At 39.9% G+C, this 19,633-nt stretch overlaps 1 protein-coding gene across 1 annotated transcript in view; it reads left to right on the forward strand.

Annotated features, from left to right (window-relative positions):
• ESR2 (estrogen receptor 2 (ER beta)) overlaps positions 1 to 19,633 on the forward strand; it is a 42,491-nt gene that overhangs the window by 4,677 nt on the left and 18,181 nt on the right. Inside the window, exons 3-7 of the mRNA XM_005874034.2 lie at positions 5,656 to 6,109; positions 6,565 to 6,737; positions 9,757 to 9,873; positions 14,505 to 14,801; positions 17,589 to 17,727. Coding sequence (XP_005874096.1) covers positions 5,730 to 6,109; positions 6,565 to 6,737; positions 9,757 to 9,873; positions 14,505 to 14,801; positions 17,589 to 17,727 — 1,106 coding nt within the window. The 5' untranslated portion in view covers positions 5,656 to 5,729. The remainder of the gene's footprint in view (positions 1 to 5,655; positions 6,110 to 6,564; positions 6,738 to 9,756; positions 9,874 to 14,504; positions 14,802 to 17,588; positions 17,728 to 19,633) is intronic.

Consider the following 19,633-nt stretch of genomic DNA (forward strand, 5'->3'; position numbering starts at 1 on the left):
TCGATCAGCTGCCTCCTGCACACCCCCTACTGGGGATGTGCCCGCAACCAAGGTACATGCCCTTGACCGGAATTGAACCCGGGACCCTTGAGTCCGCAGGCTGACGCTCCCTCCACTGAGCCACACCGGCCAGGGCGGAAGATATATGTTCTTAAGAGTTGCATGTGAATCAATTATTAGCAATCAGTTCTCTGGTGGTTTTCAAGCATTTTTTCTTTTTTCTAATTAATATTAAGTTGACTGAGAACATTAATGTTTTGCTTAGGAAAAGAGACACTTGCGGCCAATGGTTGGCAAACAACCACATACACACATCAAGGATGCTTGACACTTGAGAAATATTTTGTATCTTTTCTGTGAAACCCTTTCTAGTATCTGCGTTGTTGAGTGTGAATTTATGACTTGTGTGGGGCACACAGGTATGGGGTGTTTGCATTGAATGCTTGGGCAGGTGTGATAGACAGGCTTGAGAACACAGCATAAGGAGAATGTGGCATTTTGTGCTCCACACAGTGCTGACAGGCTGCCACTGGCCCAGCTTTTTGGACTGGTGGTGATGGATTGTAGAGTAGAAGTTAAGAAAGAAAAATAGGAGGCAAAAATGTTCAAGGTGGCCATAAAGGCATTTTAACCTAAATTATCTAGAAATACTCAGGCCCATCCAGTGGCATGGCAGTAGATTGACTTCCCCCTCTTGGACATGTAATGATACCTTACAGGATGCATTCACATCCGTCACTTCATTTCCGGTCCAAGCACTGTGGAAGGTGCAGCCCCTTGGCGGCCCCCGTTGCTGCTGAGGAAGACACGGAAATGGAAGTTCAGGAGTTTGCATGGTTTGTCTAAGATCACCTGGCTCCCAGGCAGAGCTGGGACCCCAAGTATTGCTCTGTCCATTGAGCCAGAAAATATGTAAAGACAGGCCTGGTGGTGATTGCTTCTTTAGTCTTTAACTAGATTTGATAGATACTTTGATAAAACCAGTCTAGTTTTTCTGGAGTGTCTTTCTGCTTTGTCTCAAGGCCTGCTTTTTTCTTCAAGGAATCACTGTCAGTATTTGGAATTTTAAGTGATTTCATTTAAAGAGCTATAATGTGTTTCCCAGTCAGTATGATAGAACACTATGTACAATCCCATGTGTACAAAAAACTGCTGCTGAATGCAGATGTGACCCGAGGGGGCTCAACACAGGTGTGTGTGCTGGGCCAGTGGAGAGAGAATTCTGGACACAAGACAGGGTCACAAAGGAAATGGGCCAACTATTTTTGGCTAAGATGACTAATTTAAGAAAACTGACATGCAAAGAAATGGTTACTTCGTAGAATTGGGGTGTTTGGGTTCTTGTTCCTTTGCTGCCCAGGTGAAATTCCATGCCTGCCAGGCCCAACAATGAAACTGTTTAGAGACTATTTCCCTGTTGTACCAGGTATTGTAGTCACCGAGGCAATGCTTGGGTGTTCAAACAAGTGAGTGGGGGGAAATCCTGTCCTATAATGTTGAAGAAATTTTATTTTTTGGCAGTTCTTTTCTCCAAGCAGTTTATATCCCTGTTTTAGAGTAGGACTACTTAAGTGACCAGACAGGTTTTAAAAAAAATTCACTTTCACTGGTATAGCCCTTCAGTGGGGAAGATTTCTCTTTTGCTACCTGTTCTCCTGCCTGCTAGGTCTACTGCAGTGATTTCAGTTCATCACCCCTTACTGAGTCTTGGCTTAAGAAGAAAATCCTTTTTCACTGGCTACCACGTTACTAATTATCCAAGATTCCACTGAATTGTCACATGAATCTGGATACATCTAAAATATATCCAGCTACGCCCTAACCGGTTTGGCTCAGTGGATAGAGCATCGGCCTGCGGACTCAAGGGTCCCGGGTTCGATTCCGGTCAAGGGCATGTACCTTGGTTGCGGGCACATCCCCAGTGGGGAGTGTGCAGGAGGCAGCTGATCGATGTTTCTCTCTCATCGATGTTTCTAACTCTCTATCCCTCTCCCTTCCTCTCTATAAAAAAATCAATAAAATATATTTAAAAAAAATAAAAAATAAAATATATCCAGCTAAAAAACAACATACAGTCTTTTAATCACTGTCCAGCAACCAGTTCTCTCACATTAATTATCATGGTACAGGGATGTGTGGAAATTCTAGAGAGGTTGATTGGAGTATATATGTGAAATCCAAATTTTCTAAGCAGTGTCACGTGGCACCTGATTGATTGCTTGGATGAATCCTGGCATTTGCCATTTGGTGGTGTGTCTGACAGGTCATTTCAGCATTTCTGGGCCGAGAATGAAAGTTTCACTTATAGGTGAAAATGAGTGATGAGATTGATTCTCTGCTTTTGAGAGAGATGTCATATTCATTTTAAATTGTGTGATCATTTTCCAACTAGGTAAAGGGAGGTGTTATTTCAAGTTCGTGAATTTCCATGCTACTATTTATCACTTTGTGTCAGTAGAAGCTTAATGTTTTAAGAGGCCTAATAAAAGGAAAATATAGAAGTTTTTGTTGTCTTTGCTGAAATACTTATGCTAAAATGCTAAATATGTTTCTTTTGGCCAATGTAAAGTTGAGACAACATGAAATTCAGTAATACCATCATTGACCAAAATGTCTTTGTTTTGTTTAATCTGTTTTATTTATTTATTTTTCATTAACTAAGTATTAAGTTCTTTAATCCTCACCTGAGGATATGTTTATTGATTTGAGAGAGAGAGAGAGAGAGAGAGAGAGAAAGACAAAGACAAAGACAAAGACAAAGACAAAGACAGAGAAACATTGATCAGTTGCCTCCTGTAAGTGCCCTGACTGGGGATCAAACCTGCAACCTAGATATGTGCTCTGACTGGGAATTAAAACCCCAACTTTTTGGTGTATAGGACAGTGCTCCAACCAACTGAGCCACCGGCCAGAGCTAATTGAGTATTAATTTGAAGTCTCCTGTTGAAATTGTTATTCTAAAATTCACTGCTTTCCTGCTTCATAATTTCCTGAATATAATTTAGTCTTCATTTGATTATTGAGAGTGTTGACTTTATTCATATATAAGTATACCTTGAGTAGTACTTTGTATAAGAAAGTTAATATACTCAACATGGTGACCACACTAACTTTTGGATATACTTTTTATTTATGTAATTGGGTACGCCAGCCTGTTTTCTTACACCTTTTTAAAAAAAAGTTTAATAAGTACAAAATTTAAATATTACCTCCATTTTATTATGCATAGATACAATTTGTTACACCTGTTACTTTAAATATTTTGCTTTCAACTGTTATAATTGTATATGGTTTAAAGTGTGCTGTTAATGTGCTTTAAATGCCTTTTGATGAAATATTTGCTTGTATAAGATATGCTGAGATCATGTAGCAAAAACAATGCACTAAAATGAAGTTGCCAAGATACAATATTGAAAACATAAGTACAGTGAGCAGGTGTATGTGTAGGTGGATTGAAATAAGAGAAGTTTTTGCAGTGCTGTCAGTCCTGGATCTGCCATCTACAAGGTTACCAATGACCTAATTACCAACTCCTATGGTCTCTCCTATGCCAGCCACTCACTCTAACCTAGGTCATTTCCATGGATCTGTAAATGTTTTTAAGCATCTATTTAAAACCCTTCATTGATGAATAAAATGTAATGCATAAATACAATGGAATTTAGCCGTAAAAAGGAAGGGAATTCTGACACATGCAACAACATGGGTGAACCTTGAGGACATTATGCTAAGTGAAAGAAGTCGGTTACAAAAAGGCACATATTATATTATCCATTTATATGAGGGACCAAGTAGTCAAATCCAGAGACAGAAAGTAAGGTGGTTGCTGGGCTGGGGGAGGGAGGAATGGGGGAAACTGTTGTTTAACAGGTGTTGAGTTTTAATTTTACAAGATGAAAAGAGTTCTAGAGATTGGTTGCATAACAGTATGAATGTACTTAACACTGAACTGTACACTTAGGAATGGTTAAGATGGTAAAGTTTATGTTATATATTTTTACCACAATTTAAAAAAAAGTTTGGAAACTTTTGGCAATAGTTCGTTTTATCCTGCATATTTTCTATTAGGAATCAGGGATTGTATATGTTGATTGGGATTCTAAGTAATTGAAACATGAAATTACTCCTGATTAATAAAATGCACATAGATTTAAAAAACAAAATAGACTTCCTCCATCCTACATTCTCCAGCTACCATTCTCTTTCCTGTCCCTTGTGGTCAATCAATGTTGATTAGAAATGGTAGCACCTTTTGTATTAGTTCATTATCATTTACCTGGTCGATCCTGCCTCCTTTCCGTGGCACAGGGTTCCCTGAAGGCAGGGTGCGTGTTTTGGGACTCCCTCAAATCCCCTCTCTCAGCACAGTACCATGCCTGCTGAAAAGTGCTCTCACCTTTGATTAACACCCTTGCTTGGTGAAATCTTTTATTTTAAACATATTTCCTCATTCTTTCCTTATAACAAATAATTATTGAGTTGTGGTGGGAGGTGAATAAAATATAGTGGGTGCCTTCAAGGTGTTTAAAAATCTAATTGTAATTCCACCCCACCTCTACCATTTTCAAGAAGGATTCTATATAGTTGTAATCTGATAAAAAGGATTAAATTTGTATGTTAACTGTAGGGGTGTTAAGAATGAAAAATACTGTTAAGGCATACAATGCCAACCAACGGACTTTGCATATTCCTTATGAACATGGCAGGTTTCCTGTAGGAAAATAGCACATCAGAGTTGAGTGATGGGATGGGACAACAGTGGAAGGCTTTGAATGTTAGAAGACCGTGACTTACCACAGAAGCTGGTGGGAAGCGGAGGGCTGATCAGAGCTGGCTTTGAAGAATGTTAATCTGGCTGCTCTTTGGATGAGGAGTAAGTAGTAAGGAGCCTATTGCAGATGCTCAGATAAGAGAGCTTGCTCAGATGGTGGCAAAGGACAGCATGGGAAAAGGCACCGTGGAGAAAAAACCAATGTGCCTTGGTGATTAAAGGTAATTGGATGAAGCAGACAACAAAGATAATTGGAATGGGCTTTGTCATGAACACAAGTAGGAAATGAATGGGCCAGAAATCACAGCATCCTCTTCCTCCTGCAGTGTCCCTGCAGCGCCCTCTACTGAGAAAGTTTAGCATTGGGTCATTTTAAATGCCATGGGAACTCGATTGTTTGAAGGGAGCATATATAGAAGCTGAATACATTGGTAACTGACAGTTACATTGGTCTGGTGAGTCCTTGTTCTTTGTTATTGGCCCTGCTCATTGATGTGCTCCTTCTGGGGTTCCCTGCTTATTCTTGATTAATTTTTTGTAACAACTTTATCTTGTTCCAGGTTAAAAAAAACCCCAGTAATTTTCATATAAGCCTATGAATTTTAATTTTATAACACATTCCCATGGTAAAATTCTTCTGGTTATCAACAAGAACAATAAAGAAGTGAATGAAGTAGAAAATGAGAGTCCTTTGCTTTACATGTCCATCCTTCTGAGGTTAATATTTTCATGTGTATCTTTCAGGATGTATTTCTAAGCTCATACCAGTGTGTGCGTGTGTGTGTGTGTGTGTGTGTGTGTGTGTGTTTAATAAAAATGCTTAAACATTTTAAATAGTTATGCCTGTATCTCTGACTAAGAAATGTCTTTGTTACTCTTTACAGCCATTATACCTGCCCATGAGACTGAGACCATTATAATGTCCCTATGAGGCTCTTCTCACAAGGAGTCTTCTCAGATGTTACCTATTCAAGACATGGATATCAAAAACTCACCGTCTAGCCTTAACTCCCCTGCCTCCTACAACTGCAGTCAGTCCATCCTTCCCCTGGAGCACAGCCCCATATACATACCTTCCTCCTATGTAGAGAGCCACCATGAATACTCAGCTATGACATTCTACAGCCCAGCTGTGATGAATTACAGTATTCCCAACAGTGTCAGTAACTTGGAGGGCGGACCTGGTCGACAGACCACAAGCCCAAACATGTTGTGGCCAACTCCTGGACACCTCTCTCCGTTAGCCATCCATTGCCAGTCTTCAGTTCTGTATGCAGAACCTCAAAAGAGTCCTTGGTGTGAAGCAAGATCGCTAGAACACACCTTACCTGTAAACAGGTAAATCTAGTCTTTACTGTAGTTCATGGGCATTATTCAAATCACTTTATGATTTTTTGAGAAGAAAGATATACATTATATGAGGTTTTTATTAGTCACATTGATTACTTAGAGCACCTAGAACATGATATTCTAGAATATCCATTTTAATATTCAAGTTCTCATTAAAAGTTGAGTTTGTAGATCTGTGTTGTGGAGAGAACTCACAATCATGACCATTTACATCACTTTTCTTCAGATGAAGTGATTTGGGTTTGAAAAAGAAATTTTTACTTTACTTTCAATTTGGATCCTCCTTATCTTGTAAGTGAAACACAATTTAGTGTTTATGAACCCTGGAGGGCAAAGAGATAAATGAAGCAACGTTCATGCTGCATGCTGTGTTTCTGTATTTTCTTAGGAAATCTCTCTTTTCCCCTTAATGCTTTTTACAAGAATATTTTCTTTGCCTTCAGAGAGACATTGAAAAGGAAGGTTAGTGGGAGCAGTTGTGCCAGCCCTGTTACTAGTCCAAGTTCAAAGAGGGATGCCCACGTCTGTGCTGTCTGCAGTGACTACGCATCAGGATATCACTATGGAGTCTGGTCATGTGAAGGATGTAAGGCCTTTTTTAAAAGAAGCATTCAAGGTACAAGAGTATTGTTAGTTGTTTCTTGAGTTTTCCACTTTTGCTTTCAAATAGTTTGGCAGATGACCTGGCAAAAATTTCACCACTGGCCTCTTGTACACAAAGTACTTGATGAGCAGTTTAAAGGATCATGTGTGTTTGGGGGTGGATTGTTTCAAGTTTAAAGCACTTTATAAGTTGTGGATCTCCACCTCAGAACCCCAGAACTCAAATGGGTCTTGCCTTACAATTATCCATCACCATCTTCTTGGAAGAAGACATCTAGTTACAACTCTTGTCAAGATAAAGCTTGGAAAAAATGTGTGTTCATTAGGAATTGCAAAGATCGTTTCTTCCTTTGACTTATGTTTAATATCTGGCATGAGTAACAGACATGATGGTGGGCTGGCTCCTGAGGAAGAGAGAATAAATACATCTTATGGAGATGGTCAGAAATCAGGAATTCAACTCCAGTGGGCTTTGAGAATTGATCTAGAGGCCTGTCTTGTCCTGAACTAGTGGAGCCTCCATTCACAATCCTCTTGTTTCCTTGTCTGGGTTTAGACTATTTCCCTACCAGTCTCCAAATTCCTGTTGGGCGGAGTAGTTTTTTAAAATCATCTTTCTAATCAATTTTAAATTGTGCACACCTGCTTTCAAGGCCAGTCAGGTCATCATCTCACCTGTCCTTGTCATGCTATTCCTCCCTTGCCAGCCCAAATTTGCTGAAGTCGCTTTCTTTTTTTATTGAATTAAATTTATTGGGGTGACATTGGTTAATACATTATATAAGTTCAAGTATACAGTTCTGTGATACATCATCTTTACATTGCATTGTGTGCTCACCACCCAAAGTCTAGTCTCTTTCCATCACCATATATTTAGCTCCCTTTACTCTCTATCCTCCCCCTACCTCTGTAACCACCATACTGTTGTCTGAGTCTATGAGTTTGTTTGCTTTACTTTTCGTGTATGTGTGTGTGTGTGTGTGTGATGTACCCATAAATTCTGTGATGCATCATCTTTACATGGCATTGTGTGCTCACCACCCAAAGTCTAGTCTCTTTCCATCACCATATATTTAGCTCCCTTTACTCTCTATCCTCCCCCTACCTCTGTAACCACCATACTGTTGTCTGAGTCTATGAGTTTGTTTGCTTTACTTTTCGTGTATGTGTGTGTGTGTGTGTGTGATGTACCCATAATTCTGGGGCACTAGAAAAATCTTTACTGTTGAAAGTGTTACAAATATCCCTCCTTTTACCCCCATTAACTCTTGAGCACTTCTTTACTTCCCAGCACAACAAGCTGTCTCAGGTTCATCTTGTACTATCTCTGCCCCAATCCTGAAATAAACTGTTTCTCCAAAGAGCCCCGTTTCTTCTTAAGAAGAGAATGATATTTATAAACCAAGATCTGGGTGCTAGTTCGTTCATTGTTCTTGGATGTCCCTACTTCCAGGCTCTCTGAGAGGATAGAGTTAAGGAATGTATTTATGCCAGTATTTATTTATATCCTGTTTAAGGAATACAAACGCCTGTGTAACTAGTGCTCAGGTCATGAAATAGGATATCTTCAGAGTCCTCAGGGTGGTCTTCTAGTCACAGCTCCTTCCCTTCCTACAGAGGTAAGACAATCCTAACTTCTGACGTCCTTGCCATGGTTTTACCACCTAAGCATACATCCCTAAACAATGCAGTTTCGTTTTCTCTATTTTTGAACTTTACATAAATGGAATCTTCTCCTTTATTTTTTGTTTGTTTCTTTTATGACTTGCCCATTTAATTTATCATTGAGACTCATCCATTTCCCATGTTGAAATTCTGGCCCATTGTAGCTTGAATTTAAGAAGTTCAGGCCATATTGTTTATTAGAAAGACACAATTAAGAAATAAGGTACCAAAATATTCTCTGCACTTTTATTTTTCATCTTTTTAATTATAATTCTATTCTCTCCTATTACATTCCCGAAATCTCTCAGATTCCGATAGCTCTCTTCAATCTCCGTACCATTTTGCAGTCCAGACAGCCTCATCTCTGGTTTGCACAGCTACAGCAGATTCTCACCTGGTCTCCTGACCTCCATCAGTTTGCAGTCTCTAATCCATCCTCCATGTAGCGTCTGAAACAATTTCTGAAATGGAAATTTTCTTCTCTCTTCCTTAAAAGAATTAAAAGAAGTACCATTGTCTTTAGTTAGAGATTGCAATATAACTAGTATTTTACTACAATGAGCACTATTTTTCTTAGTTGTAGGTCTGTGAGTTGTTAGGTTGGCTCTTTTCATAAAGCTTGGATTGAGTTCACATCTGCTCTATTTCTCTCCATATTGTCCTGGGCCAGTGGCTACCTGAGGCATTTTCTTATGGGGACTTGAGGCCAAGCCATATTGTTGGAGTAGCACATCTACAAACATGCCATTGGCTCACGCAAGTCCCATGGCCAAGTCCATCATCAGTTGGTGGGGAAGTATGTTCTGCCCACTCTAGCACACTACAAGGTCACAAGGCTGAGAGGAGGGAGTGAAGAATTGAGAAGAACCTAATCTTCAACCATTGTTATAGCAATTCTTTTGTTCTTACTTAGTTTGTTAATTTCTTTATTCCCTTATTGACTAGTTTAGTTCTTTTATTTGACTATGAATTCCCATAAGAATATCATGTTAGATCTCAAAGGGGGATATATGTTAAAGAATATAAGCAGTTGAATTTGTGACCTGATATTTGAGGAGCTCTGTGATTTGGAGCAAATCACTTCCAGGTGACTGTGTCACTTTCCATGTCCAAAGGAGAATATTTCTAAATGTATCTCTTGAGAATTCTAAGTACATGCAGAGAATAACCTATTCGTCAAAAAGTAGGGTATTAAAATATTCCCAGGTTTCCTTTACTAACAAGGCATGGATGAGGCCGAACTTGGCCTTTGTACCTGTGCCTGTCATTAAGAAGATGTCCCTTATCTCTCAGCTGGGTAGCATAATCAGTGTTGTTGACGAGGAACATATTGTAACAATAACCTTCATCTTTTTGCTTTGCTGTAGGACATAATGATTATATTTGTCCAGCTACAAATCAGTGTACAATAGATAAGAACCGGCGCAAAAGCTGCCAAGCCTGCCGACTTCGGAAGTGCTATGAAGTCGGGATGGTGAAGTGTGGTGAGTGTTCATTTCCCTTTTTATTGTAAGTGGGACATGCAGAAAGCTAAAAGGACCTGTAGTCTGGGTGAGAGGAGATTTAGGATTTGTTAATTATCTTCAAGTGTTTGTATGCTGTCACATTGGAGGCGGCGTAGACTTATGCCTTGTACCTGCAGAAGATAGAGCTGGAGTGAGTGGGAGCAAGTTACAGGAGGCAGATTTTGGCCCAATATAGGGAAGCACTTTCTGTGATTCAAGTGGTCTAACAACAGAATAGGCTGCCACATTGATTAGGGAACTCGAGCCACTGAAGTGCTCACACAGGGGCCAGATGACCATCTACCTGAGGCCTTGAAAAGTCTAAGGATGAAGGTCTGGTAAATGCTCACGTTAAAGCTGACAAGAAAGTAGCATATTTTGTGTTACTTGGGTGGCATAGATAGGTTCATGCCTATCCCTCCAATAGCTTTCTAGAAGTGGGGAAGAAATGCATAGGAGTCAGAAATATGATGGAACTATGGAAAGTACATAAAGCATAGATTTTGTTCTATGACAATATATATCTGTGCATATACCTGTGTAAATATATATATATATCTGCATGCACACACACACACATACATGAAAATTTCTTTATTCCCTTATTGACTAGTGCAAAAACACACAAAGGAAAATGAGCACATTAGTATAACAGCTGACAGTAATGCCTGCATCCTGTTCTTTCCACCTAGCTAACTTTTGATTCACTTGTCTATACACACTTGCTTGTTTCTATACACTCATACCAACTCTGCCTGTACTTTTCTTACTCTTCTGCTAGCCAAAATTTTCCCTGTGGTTAGTTGTAATTTCTCTCTTTGTAACTAATTAAAAGTTTTAAAACAAATCTCTCTTTTTCCTATCTGAAAATCTTTTAGTCACTTTGTCTCTTTAACATTCTCTGTCCTGTTTTTCTTCATATGAACAATAGATAAGACCCCTCACCCAGTTCAGAATTACAGCAGAAGCTCTCTTAATTTAAGCACGGTTCTCTGGCTTCCCAGAAGCACCGATGTTTTCTGTTTCCTCTGTAAAACATCCTCTCAAAGCCCATGTGTATTGGTTACTCTCTAAAACACTTGAACATTTCTGCTCCCACCACTTCAGTTATATCCTTGTCAGTAACCATTGGGCTTCTTCCCAAACCTGTTTCTACTCATCATAATTGTTAAATTCTATAAGCTAATGGAAGTTTGTGCAAACATATGAAATATGAGTGGGAAAACAGTTGTTTCTGTGAAAGCTTTGGATAAAACTATAAATTATAGGAAGGATAGTGATTGTGTTAGGTAAGTATGAGTGAGATTGAGGGGGGAAGTTACAAGCCTATAAAGATTCTGAATTCAGATTGCTTTATGAGTGCCTAGGTTTTACTCTGTTTTAAAGAAGCTGAAACTGAAAATTCAGTGTCAGTGTATCATGGGTATGGCTTATGCAGGAAAATAATGTGATTTAATTGGCAGAGGTGCTTAAAGAGAAAGCCTTGCTTTCTGAAAAAAGATTGAAAATACATATTTTATGGTTTAAGTTAACAATATTTAATGTAAGTGTATATTTTTAAAAACATGATTTACAATTTAGTCATAGGATCTATTATATACTAGGATCTGTTGGATGGCTGTAGCCTGATAAAGTTCAGGACCAGGGCAGCAGCACATGTACACTCCATCTGTAGGGGGCAGTGTATGTGGTGGGAAGAATAGGAGGACTGGACTGCCATAGACTGAATCTCATTTTTTTTTGTCTCATCACTTATGGCTCTGACTGTGCTCAAACGACTTGACCTTTCTGACCCTCAGTTTTCTTATCTCTGAAACAGATACCTGCTTAATTGAGTTTTGTGAGGAATAGGTATGAGATTTTAGTGTTCCTTTCCCCCCAACCCCCATTGAAAATCTCATACAGTTGTGAGTTTGATACAGTACAGACTCATGACGCAAAGTATAGAGATGCACGTAATTAGAAACTTTCATGGAAAAGAGAATGAGAAAAAAGAGAGATGGGTTAATGTACAAACACTTGGATATTTGGCCCTTTACTGACCCCTGAGAAGGACAATTAGGAATGAATTTTCTGAACGATGCCTCTACTTTGCCAGCACTTTTCTCATCTACCCTCCCCCCAAACCCTCTACCCACAATCTTCCTTCTATCTAGTCTTAGAGGATTAGGGATCCTATACGCATTCTGGATTCTCCTGCACCATTCCACTTCCCTTTTTTATCCAGAAGTCATGTCTCTTCTGTTACCAATTTTTTTCTTCTGCATTTCCAATTCTCTCTTTTCTTTTGCGGTATTGCTATAGTTGTCTAAATGGCAGGGGGACACCCATCAGACTAACTTCAGACTAGCTTCACTGGAAGGATACACTGAAATGTAAATGGGGAAACAGTCTGAATAGCCATGTACTTAATCTGTGTTGGGATAAGAGCTCAGCATATCTCAGACATCTTTTCAGGTATACAGGTGAAATATACATGAAAGAAATTTGCTAGAGAGGTGATATAAATGAGTTATTTAAAGTGCCAGCTCGGGATTTAGACTACTGATTGGGTTTAGATCCTGCTTCTGCTATTTTCTAGCTTTTCTATCTTGGGCAAGTGATTTGCAATCTCCTGTGCCTGGTTATTCCTCTGTACGTTGGAGATAGTAGCAGCACCTGTCCTCTAGGGCGGTTGGCAGAATGAGATAATCTGTGTACTATAAACAGTGTCTAACACATAGAAGCTTACAGTAGATGATCACTACCACTTGGTGGTTTCTCATTAGGTTCACTCACAGGCACATAGACTCTGCCAAGATTAAAGTGTCACAATCAGGACACTAGAAATGTCCTTGGTAGAAAAATGTGAGTTCCTTGTCAAAGGCTTTGTTTGATTGATCCCAGAATCCCCATAACTTAGTACAGGGCCTGGTATATAAGTGCTTTATCAGTAAAAGTTGGTCAAATAAATTTGAATGTATGGATTCAAAACCTTTCTCTTTATATGTAAACTCCTTATTCTCATATACTCTACAAAAAAGAAATGTGTGATCAGAAAGGTACTTTCTTAAACCAAACATTTTGTTCCATTTTACCATGGGGTTAATAATTGATCTTAACTGTCTGTAGCATTCTATCTGATTACTAATAAAATGAGTATGTTTTAGGCTTTTACTAGTAATTCTTTTAGTAATAGGTCTGATTCAAATATCTCTAAATGGATGGAGTCCTTCCTTCTACTGCAACTAGCCAAGGATAAGAAGAAATTCAGATAAATGTTCTTGGGAGCAAATAATTAAAATTTTCTCATACTTGCTAATTAACAAATTTTTTAAAAATGTGGACAGTTGAATTTAGTGAACAAATATTTTGGTGCAAAAACACACAAAAGAAAATGAGAAACAGAAACTAGACATTTTGCAGATTTGAACTTTTAGATTTTTTTCTTTGAGGGAAAATTCATATAAAATTGTACCCATGCTAATGACATTCTGACATATCTTTCTTAATTTTAATTCACATTGGTCTGTAATCAATGGATCTTTAGAAATACTTTTGTGTTAAAATTTATAGGGGTTTGGAAGTTATATTTTTATTGTTAATTTCTATTTTTGTTATATTGTAGTCAGAGAATATGCTTTATATGAGAACATTTTTAGTTAAGATTTTATTCATGACATGGTATGTGATAATTTTTGCAAATGTCCATGAGTTTTTATAGATCAACTTTGTTCATTGAGCTGATTTCTGAACATTTTCTACTATATTTCTGCTCTGTCAGTGCTGAGAAAGATATGTTAAAATATTTCATTATAATATTAGTGTATTTGTCAATTTCTATTTTTCTTTCAATCACTTTTTGGTGTTATATTTGTAGACTAGGTTTTGTTGCTTTTGTTGTTTTGATATATATGAGTTTTGAATTATCTTTTGTTATAAAAAGCAGGTTATATAATAGTATATACATTATGATTATCATAGTATATACATTATGATTATCATTTTATATATTAAAATATGGAAAAGTAAAAAAAGCATTAAAAGAACATGTCAAAATTTGTACTCTTCTATGTTTTCCAGATTTTTTAAAATTAATTTATTATTTAAAATATACTTTTTTGTGTGCCTGAAAAGAATATATACACATACATATAGATACACAAACACATGCATGCAAACATTTTAAGAATGTATTATAAAAGTGTATTGTTTGATAACTGTTTGGAAATATCAGTGTTCATTTCCTAACTTTTCCCCATCTTCTGCTTGAAGAAAATTCCTAATTTCATGGTTTGGAAACTGAGCTATGTCATCACTCTTTAAAAGAGAAATGGATTTAGTATCCATAGATTACCTTGAAATGGAGACCTGAAGATCTTCTGGGCTATTGTCCCTAGAAATTCATGTTCCTGATTTTGCTAATACAGTCACAAATATAATAATCTTTGGTACATGCCCTGCAGGCTCCAGAAAATAAGTCGGGCTTCTGTTCTAAGACACATTCTGAGAATGGACTCTGGTCTTACAATGATGTTATTGACTCATTTTTACCCTGGCTACTCGGGGAACTTGAATGCTGGTTTGGGGGAGGGACAGGGGAAAGCACTGTTATCTGCTCTCCACTTTAGGCTCCCGGAGGGAACGGTGTGGGTACCGCATAGTACGGAGGCAGAGAAGTTCCGATGAGCAGCTGCACTGTCTGAACAAAGCCAAGAAAAATGGACATGTGAGCCGAGTGAAGGAGCTACTGTTGAGCGCCCTGAGCCCGGAACAACTGGTGCTCACACTCCTGGAGGCGGAGCCGCCCAAGGTGCTGGTGAGCCGCCCCAGCGCGCCCTTCACCGAGGCCTCCATGATGATGTCCCTGACCAAGCTGGCTGACAAGGAACTGGTGCACATGATCGGCTGGGCCAAGAAAATTCCGGGTAGGGCTCTCTGGGTCTTGGCTTTCTGTGTGTTTGTAGAAAGGCCTGCCCCTAACATTTACGGGGCAAGAGTACAAAATGGAGGTCCACAAGGGATGTCTCTGTGTTTAACAGTCTGACAGCTTGATTTACAACCTGTAAATGAAATAGGTTCTTTCTTCCTAGCTCGACATTTACACCTTCAACATGGCCTGGGTGGCCAGGTTCCAATTTAGAATTCTTGGGCTCCTCTGGGTTCTGTACCAGACATGGCAGAGCAGGAAGGCTTGTATATATGGAGGGCCCCTTCTATTCTGTTCCCAGCTCTTTTTTACCCATCCCTAGCTGCATCCCACCTAGCCATGTGCACACCCAACCCTGCATGTCCACCTGTCCTATGGACACTAGCCTTTGGTCACCTCTCATGCCTTGTCTGGGAGAATAGACCAGGGCAGAGACCAGTCTGGAAATTGGCTTGGGGCCATTTGGGCAGGAAATTTGAGGGCTTTGGGACCTGGAACATGGTCTAAAAGGAAGGGATCTGGCCTCCACACTGACCAGTCTCCTGGCTGTGGACTCCTTACATTGAGAGGGGGGTGTAGGCAGGTGAGGTGGAGTGGGTGCAATATGACCATTGTGCAAGTAAAAGGTTTGTCAGATCCTAAGTAGGAATTTGTAAGCTATTGTTCCAGTAGAGATAGAATTAGTAGTATGTACATGAATAAATATATATGGACAAAGAGAGTAAATCTGCAGCTGAAATAACGTGAATCATCAGTAAACCTGAAATACCATCAAGTTAAAAATAGGTTTGATGATTCACTAGTGGTCACTTGGAGCCTGTATTTTCCACCCTGAAATGTGATCTCTTTCTTAGGCCTTCGGTACTACATAACCTGCAGTACTGCATTGTACTAAAACTACCACCTAATTATTATTTGACTTGGTGTTTTTTTGTGAGAATGAATCTAGGATGCTAAACTAGACTGGCAGCAACCCATCACCCTCCGAAAGGGCTTCTCCTTGCACATCTTTACAGACGTCTAAAAATGAGGTCTCTCTCCAAGTTTTAAGCAACTAGGGACAATTCCCATGGCCTTGGGGGCAGCACCCACATTGGGTGAACTGGAAAGACTGGAAGTGTTAAGAAGCTGATGAAGAGCAGTTGGGGGTAAAGAGCTGTGGGGCCCAGGCCTAGGGTAATAGTATCTCTTGGGATCATTTGTTGGCTTTTGAGTTCCCTGAGGATTTTCTGGTTTCCAGTTCTGTTTCGATAGTCTAGCATCACCTTTGCCAGAATTATATTATTTTCTCTTCTCTTTCCCGGAGAAGACAATACTGATGCATTTCCTCTAGCTTTTGCTCTATATGTTTTCCAAACACTATTTCTCAGAACCCCAAGTAGAGAGCAGTGCTGAAATTAATTATTGCTGAGACTCGTGCAGCTTCTTTGTGCCATAACACAACCTAACTCTAACGCTCTTCAAGCCTGGTATTTTGAAAAGTTTTCAGAAAACTTAGGCATAGTCTGAAGCTATGATCCCTCCCTCCCCCGACCTCTCAGCTGATATAGTCATTGTCCAAACCAAAAGAAATATTAAAATATCACCTAGCCTTGATCTTGTTGAATATCTACAAGCATAAAAAGCTTGGTCTCCGTTGGTAGGCTTATTGTCTATAACTGTGGGTGAGATCGGAATGTGTACACATCATAGGAACCTGAATTGAACTTAGAATGTGGCTTTGGAAAGGATTTGTCCATCTTTCCATTCATTACTCCATTCATTCTTCTGTGTGCAGATTTGCATTATAATTGTCAAGGATTTGAACCACAGGTGCTCCCTGTGCCATAGTTTCCTCATCTGTAAAGTGAGGATGATGAGATTATACCTGTAGGAAATTCTCAGAGGCAGGCATTACTACCCCTATTGGGCTTATCAGAAAACAAAGACTTAAAAGGAGATTAAGTAACTAGCTAGGGAGAGGCCGAGCTGGGATTTTTAGCTGGAGCCTATTGCACGCCAAGGCCGTAGGTTTGGAGACTGTCTTTATATTACACTGCCGGCTCCTTTTATCATGGCTGGTGGAGAAAGCATCTGCGAGCTCTGCTTTACTTTTGAAGTGCTCAGCTCCCTAGAGATTACCTGTTTACTTTCCAGTTCTTTGACTAATGCGTGCCATTAGGCTATCAGGCTGTCGGACCCGCTTCAATTGTTATAAGTTGTTATATTTGCTCTTCAGGGTCGAATAGCCTAGGTCAGCGCTCCTACGCAGAGAAGTGTGATTCTAACACTGGATGGTAAATCTTAAGCAATCGGAAAAATTCTTTCAGTCGAAGCCTTGACTTTCTACAGGGGCTGGCCCTGCTCTCTTTGCATGCCCCTCACTCCCCCCGGCCCCAATCATGGACGGGGCCAGACAGGCAGCCCCTCTGGCTGGCAGCCCGAGTTATCTTTCTCAGCAGTGCAGGGCAATTATTGGGATATAACCAACAAAGGTTGGTCCCAGCTTCCTGTTCTTTATTAGCATCTGTGTGCGGAGCTGTATACCCCCAGATAACAGTCCTTTATAAATGCTAAATGAAGTATATGTATCCCTAGAAGGGGTTCAGGACTGAAAATTTTGAGTCGCACACCTTAGGTTCAAAACTTTCTTTCTTAGGTCAACATTTAGCCACATCTTTAAAATAGAGATTGTTTCCTTATATTTGTGTTTTCAAAGCTTTTGAAAAGTTGCTCTTGTGTTCCTAGACAAACGGGGAGCTGCGGGGGAGGGCGGGTGCGTCTCACAGCCTCTCGCTTTCCCCAGGCTTTGTGGAGCTCAGCCTGTATGACCAAGTGCGGCTCTTGGAGAACTGCTGGATGGAGGTGCTAATGGTGGGGCTGATGTGGCGCTCCATCGACCACCCTGGCAAGCTCATATTTGCTCCAGACCTTGTTCTGGACAGGTGAGAAAAAATGCACTGTGTTTCGTTTCTGCCTTGAGTGAAGCATGGCGTCCTGGGGCTGCAATTAAAATCTCTCACCTGGAAGGGCAATTAAGAGGATTATAATGTCATGAGCTCCTTCACTGGGTCAAGAACCAGAAAAGGAGAGAATGGGTACAAAGATTCAGTGTCCTATGACTCATTCTTAGTGTGGCAGCCATAATGGGGGGCCTGTGTTCTGCAGGGTATGTGGCCACCAAGTGTAGATAAATCAATTTAGATTTTTCTGTTTAAAAGTCCCATTTTCAGGTTATAATTTTAAGTTGTCCTGCTGTTCTTTCCACCTGTCAGGACCAATTACATTGCCAGCTATCTGGAAGGTGATAAAATTCTTACAATCTGCCAGGTTCATTGTAACATTCTTTAACTCATTCTAATTGCTTATACTATATAGTATTTTTGGCAATAGCAGCGGAAGGAATGGTTATTAAAACTAGATGAAAGTTAACAGAAATTGGGGAATGCCATAACTTGATTGCATTTAGTTTTTTTAAAAGATGGCACAGAAAAAGAGCCAATTTCTCACTAGCTTAGGTGAACTATTCATGGAAGGAAATCTGGACTAGGCGACACTCAAGCATTTTAGTAAGTAAAATAGAATTCTTTCTTGGTGCAAACTTGAGTAATGTGAAAATTTCCATGGCAATTAACGTCCACATTTCAAAAAGGTTCTAGTGTTGAATGTTCAGCCACATTTGACTCTGCAGGGGAGAAGGCACCTAGTGCTGTGAATGGAAAATATCTGGCCCAGCTCTTGGTGTTACCTTTTTAGATCATCATGTGAGGCAGATGAAAAGTATCCCCAAGATGTTAGCACCCATTTTACCTGTCATGCACGGCAACATTGGCAAAGAGTACTGTTGTAAGTAATGGGAGGTGTTTGGGTAGAGAACAGAGCCTTTGGGAGGAGCTGGAATAGGGAAGGTGGCTGAAGCAGGAGCAAGCCCAGATGGTAAACCACGGAGGGAGGTTCTGAAAGCCTTGGACAGGTAGGACCCTCTAGTAACAATAAAACTAGCTAACGTATTGGCTTGTGTGTGCCAGGCACCATCTTTTTTTTAAATTTTTTTATTGATTTCAGAGAGGAAGGAAGAGGGAGAGAGAGATTGAAACATCAATGATGAGAATCATTGATCGGCTGCCTCCTGCACGCCCCCCACTGGGGACCGAGCCCACAACCCAGGCATGTGCCCTTGACTGGAATCAAACCCGGGACCCCTCAGTCCCCACACCGACACTCTATCCACCAAGCCAAACCAGCCAGGGCTAGGCATCATCTTTCACATTTGATGTGTGTTCACTCATTTCATCTTCACAGTTGCCCTTTCTGGGTAAGCACCATTGTTATCCCTATCCTTCATGTATGAGAATGTGAGGTTAGGTAATTCTGACAGTTATAGAGTAGTAAATGGTAGGGCTGGACTTGGAGGTTTGGCTGTGAAATCCACGCTCTTAACCACAACAGTACATGCCTCTCAGTTGGATAGAGAACTGGAAGGGGGAAGAGGAGGAGGCTAAAAGGCAAACTAACTTTCTACTTTTGTCTTAGAACAACTCTATTCTATTCCCTGCCCACTTCAGAAACCTATACCTGTTGTCATTTCATGGTACCATGTTGTGAAGCAGGCTGAAAGGCTAAGCAGCCAATCAAGCCATCCTTCCTGTTCATTCATTCATTCCCTCATTATGTTCCACTTGGTGTTTAAAGCCACATTCATTCCCCCCTTCATACACACACACACACACACACACACACATATATACATACATATACATGTGTACATATATATGTATATGTATATATATGCGCGCGCGCGTGTATATATATATATATATATATATATATCTACACTAATAAAAGAGAAAC

The sequence above is a fragment of the Myotis brandtii genome, unplaced genomic scaffold, assembly GCF_000412655.1.
Source record: "Myotis brandtii unplaced genomic scaffold, ASM41265v1 scaffold423, whole genome shotgun sequence".
NCBI lineage: Eukaryota > Metazoa > Chordata > Mammalia > Chiroptera > Vespertilionidae > Myotis > Myotis brandtii.